The sequence below is a fragment of the Struthio camelus genome, chromosome 1, assembly GCF_040807025.1.
Source record: "Struthio camelus isolate bStrCam1 chromosome 1, bStrCam1.hap1, whole genome shotgun sequence".
Lineage (NCBI taxonomy): Eukaryota > Metazoa > Chordata > Aves > Struthioniformes > Struthionidae > Struthio > Struthio camelus.
Genome location: NC_090942.1, coordinates 180,289,922 through 180,302,381, shown reverse-complemented (window position 1 = coordinate 180,302,381; position 12,460 = coordinate 180,289,922). Strand labels below are relative to the sequence as shown.

At 33.5% G+C, this 12,460-nt stretch overlaps 1 protein-coding gene across 1 annotated transcript in view; it reads right to left on the bottom strand.

Moving 5' to 3' along the window:
• KLHL1 (kelch like family member 1) overlaps positions 1-12,460 on the bottom strand; it is a 258,070-nt gene that overhangs the window by 60,146 nt on the left and 185,464 nt on the right. Inside the window, exon 7 of the mRNA XM_068929677.1 lies at positions 5,281-5,505. Within this exon, the coding sequence (XP_068785778.1) occupies positions 5,281-5,505 (225 nt within the window). The remainder of the gene's footprint in view (positions 1-5,280; positions 5,506-12,460) is intronic.

The window sequence follows — 12,460 nt, the reverse complement described above, 5'->3', positions numbered from 1 at the left end:
CCAAAAGGCAACTATCTCACATTCAAAAACTCTCATTATTTATTAAACTAAATCTCATGAATATCAGCATAACTTTATTTTTATAACTGCACTGCTCAGGCTGAGATATTGCCCACCACACCCTGTGGCACAGGACTAAAACTGGTCTCACTGGATACAACTGAGAAATTTCTGCTAAAGGAAACTTTTTTCCAGCAAGTGTTAATGTGCTCACAACACTACATACTTTTTAGTGTCATTCAAGGACACAGTGTGGGAGATAATATTTCTTGACACAATGAATCCATGTGAGCCTTTCAATCACTCATATACCACTTAACAGAACAGACAACAAATCTTGTTAAACAGAAACAAATAAAAATGATCTAGATTTTGATATACCAGAATGACGTCTTTCCCACCACCTCCCACAAACTTCCATTTCACAACAATACTTAGCTGAATAAATATTTGTAAAATACTTATGAACCAAGTATGCTTAATAAGGTCTATGCCATTTCCATTTTAAATTAAATTTAGTCTTCCTTTTTAACTTTTCATCTTTTTTCAATATATTATAGCATTTTTATGCTAACACATAATATCTTTTTTTTATTATCACCATCAAAGTTAATTCATCTTACAGCTCTCTAATTTCCCTATTTTCTCTCCACCTCTAATTTTTGTGTTTACTCTCTTAGATGTTAATTTTACATGCACCAGTTTCATGACAGTCACATTATAGGCAGGTACTTAAGAATACATTTGCATTACATATTTAGATGCCTTCCTACCAGCAATGAAGGGAAGGTGTTTTTTTAGTGTTGCTTGTCTGCTTCCAAGTATTAAAATTCTGTTTTCTGGGAGTGGAGGAGGAAAGAGGATCCTGTAACCTATCTACACGAGCAGCTGCACAGGGGTTTGCTAGCTCCTGCCATCCCCCTATCATCCTTCTTCCCCCTCTGATCATCCTGCAAATGCTGTATTTGAGTACAAATAGTGAGATCACTAAACTCACCAAAATAAAGCCCAGAGATCAAGCCTAGGCTTAACAAATATTGTAAATATAGCCTGATGTAGGAGCTTAGGCACCTTTAAAATACTTAATGAAGAGGCTGAGAAAATGTAGGACACCTGCCAGAGAAGACTACCCTTTTCCTTTGAATATGTAGGAAGCCTAATTTCTTCAATGAGGCACCTATGTTGTTCACCTGGGAAAGATAAGCTGAGCATTACTTTTTTGTTTGATGCCTTCATTTCATTTTTTTAAAACCATGATGTTTCAGGAAAAAACAGGATTTGGCATCTAACGTTTAAACTTATTCTATCATTGTCTAAACTTATTCTATCTGTTTCCTTCCTTCCTCCTCCATACAAACCTCTCTCTCCCTTACGTGAAGCAGTTCTACACCCACTTTTCCTTGACTTTTATTTTCTCAACTTTTTCATTCACAATCTATTATACTTTTTTTCCCTCTCTCTCTCTCTTTGTTCCTGTTATTGCCTTCCATATATGACTTACGACTTATCTGTTTCCTGTTTCTCAGGTAGGTTCCTCTACCTTCCTTATATTTCATTTGCACCTTTCTCTGTCTTTCTGGCTTCATATTACTCTCCCATATTCTATACTACTTTACTTGTCAGTTAAATTAGAATCACTATTAGCTGAGATAATATTTGTGGGTCCCATAGTTTATCCTTTCTTTTTTGCTTACTTATTGTCTACAGCATCACTTATTCCACATCCTGCCACTTACCATTGCTTCCACTCATCGTCTACTGATGGCATTGAAACCCTCCAACATATGAGTTCCTACAGGATGTACTTTCCCTATGTGACCTTTCCATTTTCCTTTTCTCATTTCTACATATATCAGCTTTTATACACACAGTTCCACTTCAGGTTATACAAAGAGAAAATAAAGGTATTATGTTGCCTAATTGTGACCTTAGTTACAGCAAAGTAAAATGAAATCAAAATATTTTTACTGGTATCAACAAAAAGACAGAAATCTAAAGTATGGGTGTCTGTTCCTAATCTTGTATGTAAAATCTAATTCAGATAGCTCTGTCATCATTACTACAAGGATATAACATAATATATATTTTAGGAAATAAACAAAAAAGAATTTCTTACTGCAGAGCTATATTCCTTTCTCATTAAAAAGGACATGTATTAAAATGATCTTTTTTATGGGATTCCTGGATGAAGATCATACTAAAGTTCACACTGAAAAAAAACAATGAAATTCCATTACTCAAGCATGTCAGGAAATACTGTGTTATAGTTTTTATGCAATTTCAGATGAGGAAAAAGAGCACATCTCTGTCGGCTCCAAATTACTGCCTTTAATCATTTTCATCATCACCTTTTAGTTATTAGAAAACATTATTACTCTTATAAAAGGGTCAATAAAATCACAATTTTTATATCTTTCTTCACTTTATATGATTTAAAAAAACCTCAATTTATGCAATATTCAAAAGTGTTTTTTTTTTTTTTTTAATTTTCTCACCTCAAGTGGCCAGATGTTTAAGAGCTCCCTTTTTTTCTCCTGTGGGAAACATATCAGTTTTTCTCCAGTCATCACCTCAACATTCCTGGAGACCTTTACTTAAAGTATAGGGGCACCTTTTAGATCTATTGATTCAAAAGCATCCATAAAAGTATAAATCTAAAATTACAAATGTTTTTTTGAATTAACTACAAAGGGTTTGGATCACAGCCCCAACCTGTCTTGCTGCTGGGGAAAGTTTGTCTCTATTATGCATTTCCTAATGCTTTCTTAATGTTTTTTTGTGTAATGGCTCAAGTTATTGCATTTTTACCACTCCTTTGGGAAGAGCATTAGACGTAATAACAGTTTCTGTAAAATTCTGGAACACTGGCATGGAAGGCATTACGTGTATTTCTGTAGGCATTATGTGTATTTCTGCATCAGTATAAATACATTTGATCTTAGGAAACAATTTCAAATCACAGAGCTATTTAGTATCACAGGGCCTTTTGACATAGATTCCCACCACTACTTTTTATTGCAAGACCTATAGATCTTGTTTAATAGCAAAATTGCATTATGCCAGCTACTGTACAAATGCATATTATTATTAGTGTCAAATGGCATGAAAAAAATATGCACTTTGATTTTGAGGGATGTTGATATAGAAGAACATTAAGGGACTTACTACAGATTATAGCTCAGGGGAATGGACAGGATGACCTAGCAGGTCTTTTCCATTTCTATTTTTCATGACTTTGTAATGATTTCATCAAACTAGGCAATCTTAGCAGAATAGAAAATGGACAGTTCAGTTTCCCATACCTTACTCATGTTATATTCTGGTAGGAATGTCATACAGAACTAAATTCCTTTTTTTAAGACAGAAAAACTCATTACCCTACAAGTGATGAATAAGAAAGGATATTTTGAAACATTTTTAAATGACTTGTATAATTGAATAAATAAAGGTTTGTTTTTCTGTTATAGGTATATGTATATATGTATGGATATATATATGATAGAAAAATGTATATTATTTTAAAGAAAATATACAACTGTCTTTTGCTTAATTTCAAAAATGAAACAAAGCTAGTGCCTATTTCTCTGAGTAAATCAAATTGCCTTCTACCCTTAACAAAAAAATATAAAAAAAGTTTTAAGAATAATAATAATGAAAATAATAATAAAAGTGACAAAAACAAAATGGTAAGTTGTAGTTGGGATATCTGATGACTTCAATAAAAGAGAGTGAGATTACTGACTGCCTGATAATGGGCTCATTTTCTAGTGTTTCCAGTCATTTCCCAGAAGGAAAATGCATACAATAACAAAGATTTCAACATAGCTAGCATGTTTCCTGGACATGACAGGACAAAAAGAATAAATAATTCAGTAGAAAAGAAAGCTTACCAAGTTAATCTACAGTTAAGTCATGGCTGAGGCAGCTTCCACTGTTGCTAGTCATATTTCACTATTATTTTGTGGTAAATAGGAGCTCTGGTATCCAGGGTAGTCAATATGTACTATTCACAATGGGCCATATTAAGTATTATGGGATGGATATATTTTCATTTAGATTAATTTTAATATATAACAACAGATGTCCTTATTTTCCCTTTTATTGTTATTTGTGGCATTACCTTGTTATGGAATTTGCGTGAAAGCAGAAAAAGAATTTGTGCATGTATTGGTTTAATTTTAATTCCTCATTAGCAGTATGTGCATAATTCCATTGTCATCCAGGGATGTGAAAATATATTAATTTAAATCTTGTCTTTTTACATATTATTGGAAAGTAATGAAATTATATCACATATTACTAACGAGAAATTAAAACAGGCAAGGTCATATATAACAAAGTTGTAGCTCTACATATGTATAGCCTGATAGTATTCTAAGATGTGACTCATTTCCTTCTAAGGAAAATATTTTAAATAGATGCCATGAATTATGCTTGTGAAATGCCTTTTTCTCTCCATTGACAATAAATGGGATGAGATGACTAGCTTAGATGTAGATGCTTAAAGGATTAGATTTAACAAACACTTAAAAAAGAAAAATAGGTGGGTTTTTTTTGCATTTTTGGATTGCAGAAATCAAGGAAACAAATGGAAACAAGTTCAGATATCAGGTTTACCTTTCTATGTGATCACTAATATCAGGTAATCTTTAGCTTATGACTATTCATAAAATAAGGAGAAAGGAAGCACTCTTGAGAAGAGGGATGCAACACAGCATGTTTAATGCTGATAGTGGTGTGGATCATCTTATTAAAAAAACTTATCTGAAACAGACTAGGAAAAAATGCTTCATCAATTATGCTGAAACTACTGCTATCTTTACTTTGTAAAGTTCATCACTAACATAGTATATCAGCATACTTCATATCATATTAGATAAATGAAAAGGCATAATACTTTGAAAATACACAATATTTTTACTGTTTAATAAGACATTAAAAAGATTCCCTTTTTCAAAATCTGTGAAAACACAACTGAATTTTCTGATCAACCTGTGTAAGTTTCAGGGTTTCTTTTCTTCCTTTCCTTCCCCTTCCCTTTCCCCTTCCCTTTCCCTTTCCTTCCCTTTCTCTTTTTTCAGTACTGATATTTGGGTAAATGCTAAAAAGCTTCTTTCCATCATCATGTAAATGTAAGCTTCTCTTTTTATGTTCTTAGCAAACTGGTAAGAACAATTTAAGCTGTTATTGTTACTGCTTAGAATGTTATGGTAGCTTTAAAATAGTGAGTTTTGCATTACAAGTAATATAACTGAAAAACTTGGTAGCTCTTTTCCTTACCTAGACCATGCCTATGTGTTGACATTGGTGGTAACACAGTCCAAGCCTTCGTCTTTGGATTGTAGCATTCAACAGTGTTTAATGTCTTTAAACCATCCCGGCCTCCAATGACAAATAGTTTTTCGTCAATGACAGCAACACCAAACTGAAGCCTCCTGCCATTCATCACTCCAGCCTGGATCCATATATTTGTTCTGAGATCATACTTTTCAATGGTTGTAGCACCTGATAAGACACATTAACAGGATAATGTATACAAAATTGACACTAGATATCTTTTTTTTTGTCTAAAATTGACACAGCTTTGCTACAATTTTCTGATTGCTTCATACAACTTGACAAAATTTTCTGTTTCTTTCAAAAGAGAAAACCATGGAGTAAATTTTTGTTTGTTTGTGTTTGTTTTTGGTTTTTTTGCCATGAAAGTGAAAAAAAACTAAATGTCCCCTCTAGAATCAAAGTAACATTGGTCTGAATAACTGCATTCTCTAGCTTTCTGTTCTTTTTTTATTGTTCAGTGGCATAACGGTTTAACATAACTAACCTTGTCACACTTGATTCCGATCTTCCATTAAAAATTAAAAAAAAAAAAGAAATAAAGTGATAGTTTAAGCAAAGATAAGAAATTATAGTTAAAGTTGGGTCCATATTTCCTTCATTTTACTAGGCAGAGTTTTGTTTATCAGGTAGAGTTTTGTTTCTGACAGAAGTCTATGCTGAAAGTGCAAAAAGATGCACTATTAATAGCAAGTAAAATATTTAAAGAATATTTCTACACACAGTCAAAGCTGTTTTCTTCTGAACTTGGTCATTTGATTTGCTTCCACAGCTGATCTCAAAAGGTACGAAGAGCAAAATTTATAAAATAACTTACCAGTTAATCACTAAAGAGTTTCTCATTAAGAAGCTTCTCCTGTTAAATGTAACTTGTACATAACATATAAAGATGAGATATATAATAAAGGGTTTATTAAGAGAAACAGAGAGATAAAGAGAGCATAATTAACCTAACTAAGTAAAAAGGAAAGAATAATGCATCCCATTAATGGTAATGTGAGTGTGGGAAAGGTTAATCTAAAGTAAAGTCACAAACACTTAAATGATAGATGAGTTTAAATTAATCCAAAGATACATGCTAATTCATGAGAACTGTAACCAATGTATTATTTGTACATACACATAACAGTGCTTTGTTTCCAAAGTTTAAATATCCCATCTGAAAGAATCAACATAATTATGCTCTGCTACTAAGCTTAACCAGCCTGCTATTTGGGTTACAATAAAAGGTTAGAATTCTGTGGGAAATAATTCTTTTAGGATTCATTCATTCTTTGGAACAGAAGGGCAATGAACCAAGCGGGAAAAAAAAAAACCATCATGGAAGCAATATTTTTTTTAATTGAGCTAAAAAATATATAATTTAAATTCACTTTGTATCTAAGCCGTACAGAGCAGTAATAATGTGAAAGACCAGCTGGATATATTACATCCCCTGCTAGTTTTCTGAAATCATAAGAAATAGGAACTAATTTTTGCATTCAATAAACAGAGGCATTTTTAATTATTTTACAGCCCCCAATTTAAAATTGAGATCTATGTAAATGCATTAATTTTTAGGTTACAGAGAACAAAAAACACAGCTTTTGTGATACAGCTGTGTGGTGGTGCTGTAGGGCATATTATAATGATGCATATCAATAATGGTATGTCATAATACTTGAAAGTTTTTTATATGCTGAATCTATTAATATTAAAAGCTAGAACTGTAGTATATAACTTCCATAATGCTATGTTTACTTCAATGTTAACAAGTACATTTTAAAATTTTTGTCATTTTGATGTCAGAAAATCTATGCACTAAATATAGCCCTTGAATTATGCTCACCTATATATTTTCTAATATTGCCTGAGTTAGGCACAATGTTTTATTAAATTCTTTACTGAACATCTAATCCAGCAGAGTTCCTGGAGTGTCTGAATGCAGGTTATTCAGTAAGGCACCTTGCTTATTAAAAAAAAAAAAAAAGTATCAAGAGCTATTTTGGATGCATCTGCATAGCATTTTGGTTTTGAATCCAGAGTGCACTTTCAATATGAATCTCCATTCTTCCACACTTACAACACTTTTGTTCCTCTCACTGAGTGTTCCTGAATCACATAACTGGTTTCATTTTAGATTAAATCAAACTGAAAGATGTGCCTTGCGTTCTCCAAACACTGATGAGCATGCAATCTACAAGAGCAGGCAACAGCTATTCTAAAGCAGAACAGAAACTGGTGCTGTAAAACAGTCTCAAATATCAGTAATATGAATATAACACATTTCAGATTGAAATATGACAAGAACAGATGTTCCATCAAGTTGGCCTAGTCTTGGATGAAATCAACTCATGGATGAAGAACAGCTGATTGAATCAGTTAAAATATGATAGGTGTCTCAATGATGTGTTAACAGAAAAACACATTTTTAGTCTTTTTTAACTGAAGTTTATTTCATACACCCAAGCCAGTTGAGTTCCTGGCGCTGGAATACTCATAGATTCTCCACAGATGCTAAGATTCATGAAGCTGAATGTAGAAGCAACGCATGTTTTAATTCTAATTGATAAGAACACTCCATTTCTTCTCTAGCTCTAGGCCTAGAATTCCTTCTATCAGAATCATTAGTCACTATAAAATTTTTAAGCACATCTCCTCATGTAACTCAAGCTGGTTGGATCATTTCATGACAATCTTGTATTCTCTAGACTTTTTTTTTTTCCAAAAAATACTGAGCTAAGTTAAAAATCTCATTCCTTGATTTCAGTGACTTTCAGCATGGATGATCAGCCTGCAACTTGTGAGTAAAACTTACCAGAATATCACAACCAGCCCACTGGCTGCAGCTTTACACAACAAAGCCTAAGCTGGGAAAACGGAAAGTACCTGCGTAGAGAACCCCTACAACCTCTCCTTTTTTTCCTGCAGTAAATAGTGAAGCACCTGCAAACTCTCCAGCCATAAAACAAAGTAACATCAGCTAACATATCATTTCTGTCATCAGGCATTCTTAGGATATAGCTGGATATGGGCGTGTTAAGAATAAATAAATAAATAAATAAATAAATAAATAAATAAATAAATAAATAAATAAAAAGCATGCCATATTCTCCCCATGAGGACTATCAAGTAATGGGACAGTTTGTCCAGAAAGGCTGTGCAATCGCGATCCTTGGAGGTTGTCAGGACCTGAATAGATATGGGCTGATCTCATAGCTGACCCTTCTTTGAGAAGGACGTTGGACTAGAGACCTCATGAGGTCCCTCCCAATCTAAATTACCCTATTATCCTGTGATTCTGTGATCTGGAAGGCTATATTGGACATCAGTCCCTTTTCCCAGGCACAATGAACTTTCAGGAAGAGTAAAACTCATATATGATACAACTTTATTTATGGCTAAACTTAAGACTGTGAAATTGAATACTGTGTGAATAAAAGACCATCACAATCTTCTTCACCTTTCATTATAGGTGACGCTTTTCTTTGCGTTTATTATTATTTATATAAACATATAAATATCTGTGATAAATGTACATAGTCATGAACTAAAACCTTATCAACTCTTTCATACCCTACAGAACTGCACAAAGTCCTCGGTTTAACTTAAAGAGGAAGAGGAAAATTCACCATGATCAGCAGACATCAGAACTATTTTGAAGTGCTTTATCAGATGTAATAATTAATAGGTTATTATAACACAAACAAAATAGTTTTAATGAGCACTACACTAAACCATTCCTAATTCAAATCATGAGATTACATTTTATTTAAAGACCCACAGACCATTGTCTCTGTTTAGGTACTTGTCATTCAAAATATTGTTTTCATGTGGTCGGTTCATTTCTCACTGATAATGTTCTAAACTTCTGATTACAATGTCTCTGCAGAAGTAATATTTAGATTTCAAATAACTTTCAACAGAAAGGTGGTAGAACCACTCAAAGGTGTCATCAACAGATATTTTAGGATGTCTTTGATTGCAGATCACTGAGAACACACACATTTTGAACATACTAAACCTAATCTTACAACATGAGGGATCTGGACTACACGATTTTTTGATTTCTCTTACAGTCTTATAGTTATGATTCTTTGACTTCAGAAACTGAACTCTGATAGACTGGCTCTCTCTGTCAGACAGTAATAATAAAAATATTTAACTATTGAAGTTTGAGGGTCTCTAGAATGCTTCTGGATAAACTATGATCTATTCTTCCTAAGATCATGAAACTGTAAGAATGACCGTGCACATTCAAATGATATGCTCCATATGTATGATAGATATGGAGTGTATTTGGCTATGATCCTGAAGTGCAAGGCTTTACAAGGTGCACAAGACTGGGGAATGGGGAGGACGTTGTGATATTTTAGCACAGTATTTCTTTACCCACAATAAAGGCAATGAGAACTGCAATAAGATTGTTTGCATTTTGTTAGATTGTTCTTCATTCCCATACAAAATTGAGAAGTACTGGGAGAATGTAGAGAAACAGCAGAGAATAACCTTTACTTTGGAAGAAAACTGGGCAAATTACTTCTGTAAAAGCAGTAGATTCCATTCTTTAGACAGATAGATTCTAGTTTGACTTATTTGATCATGAAAGTAAAAGTATTTGCTACACCTAGGAGAGGATAAGAATCAAAATCTTGATTAAATCCAACTGGATTTTACTACACAAATCTTACAAATTTAGAAAGCGCTTAGCTACTTACATATCAGGTCTTCTGGCTGTATCAGATCAATGACATATTGGAATATTCATTTTGCATTCATCATATATTTTACAGTTTGCATATATTTCAGAAGAAAAGTATTATTACATTGTCAAATGTTAACATGACAAAAATGTTATGTTCCAATTTACTTACTATGAAAAAGAATAAAATAGAAGCCTTAAAGTATCACTCTAAAAACCTACAGATCTTCTCTGCTAGATGAACATCAGTGGGAGAGAGGATAACAGGCATGATCTGCCTATAAAAGTATTGGTTTAAGTTTCTGTTAAAGACTGGAGTCTTTCTATTAAATTTATTCATATTAAATATTTAAAGATGTTAATACAGAGAAATGAAAAATGAATACTCTCTTTCCAAAAAACTGTACAGCTTCAACATGACTCTTAAATAATCTCTTCTAGCTCTATCACTTTGTTTAGGTATACTCTCTACTTCATTGCTGATTTTTTTAGTCTTATTTACTTTACCATCTTCTGCACCAATGTTAATGGATATATCATTAACCTCATTACCAACAGGGGCGCAGCTTTATATTGGTGACAAAAGCTTTGGACTAGTTCTGTTGAATGCTCCTCTCAGTTAGTGAAGGCTCCTTTGAAAATCTGTCTATTTTCCTGATTTTTAAGTATCCTAATTCAAATGGACAGCAGTGTTATTCTCAGTTTCTCTCACACTCTTTTCTGCTGATTCTGCAATGACCTGAAACACTTGACTTATTGTAAGGGTACCGGAGTTAAATAATTCATAAACATCAAGTTGGTTGGTGCATATTTTGCTATTCAGTTTTAGAACGTAGATAAGAGACTGATTATGTTTTACGACATTAGAAAGAAGGCTTTGTCTATTTGCCACATTTTCTCTTCTTTTTTTACAGTAATTGACAAAATAATTCATAAGTAATTACTCTTGGTGGAAAAGCTATAAAAGCAGCTTGAGAACAAAATAAATCTTCCTTATTCAAATATTTGTTAATACTAATTGATGTTTGTAGAGACATTAAAGAGAAGATGGAATGTTTGAAACCAGCAATATTGCTACTTTCTTAGGTTAGGAAGGTTATTTATCTTCTTTCCTAGGAAGGTTATTTATTTTCTATATATGGCACAAAAATAAGGTGTCAGCCATAAGAAATGTGAATGAAAAGTTCCGAAATTTTTTCAGACACTTCCCACATTTTCACAATGCCTAAAGTAGATTAAAGACCTGCAAATTTGATGAAATAAGGTACAGTAAAGCAGAAGACAGTTGCATTTTAGCAAATAAAATCAGAGATTACTTATAGGAATATGCTGCATTCAACAGCAGTTTTAACAACAAAGAAAATAGAACTGCTATAAAGAGAAAGAGGGAAAAAGGTTCTTCCAGTAATAATCAAATACTGGATGTTACAGCATATCTCATGGCTCACAATACGGGTTTAAATCCTTTAAGAGTAAAAATGTTCCAAACCTCCTTTTGTCCACAGAGTCCCAGCCAGGCTAAAATTTTCAAAGGTGATGCATAAAGAAAAGAGTTCTTCTGATGTAATATGGGTGATCGGTGATGACATGTACCCACTAGTATGTGGGCTATGTTTCCTACTCGGACAAAAACAGCCACATAGGCATATCTAATCCTGAAGGGTTGCTACAGAGATGTTCACATAGTTCATTTCAAGGTTTCAAATGTTGCATTACCATCTCGGTATCAGCATACAACTACATGCATAATCATAGCCAGCAACCCTCCACAACCTCTGCAAGTCATGGGCTATCAAGCTTGCCCAGGTTAGCTAGCAGATGCAACAGGTAACGTGTGCAGTTCCCGGTAAATAAGTCAAGAAACAGGACCAAAAGGCTGTTTCTGCCTGTATTGTCCAGCTACAGCATTCCTATGAGTCACACCTGAGGCTTTGTGCCCTGGAGTATTATTCACTTTCACATCTTCTTCATTCTTTTCCTCTCCAATTTCTAAAATGTCTTTAAGTAGTGGTTCCTTCTCCTATCCTTTTCTCATGCATTCCCACAATGTAATATAGTTTCATATGTTCGGGTTAAATGCTTTACCAGCAGAGGGTCCTGGCCTTTCAAATAAACTTTTCCTTTCATGAAGACAGAAATTGACCAGTTTACAAGCAATTTTCTCTTCTTCAATAAGGCCGCCTTTCTCTCTCTTGGATGCCTCCTATGGTGTCTGTACAGTCTCTTGCTATATATTCTGCAGACACAAAAGCTCCCTGAGAAGTTCAGAGTAGTAAGAGCTAATAGATAACTTTTACAGACTTTAATCCTTGTAGGCTATGATTACTCTTGGGTCACATTGATAACAGAAGTTAAGCTGGTAGGTGCTTGCCTTGGTATCACTGAAAAGTGTTAACAGAAGTCAAAATAGCATAGGCCCCATCACTGTCTAAAGGAAGGAAA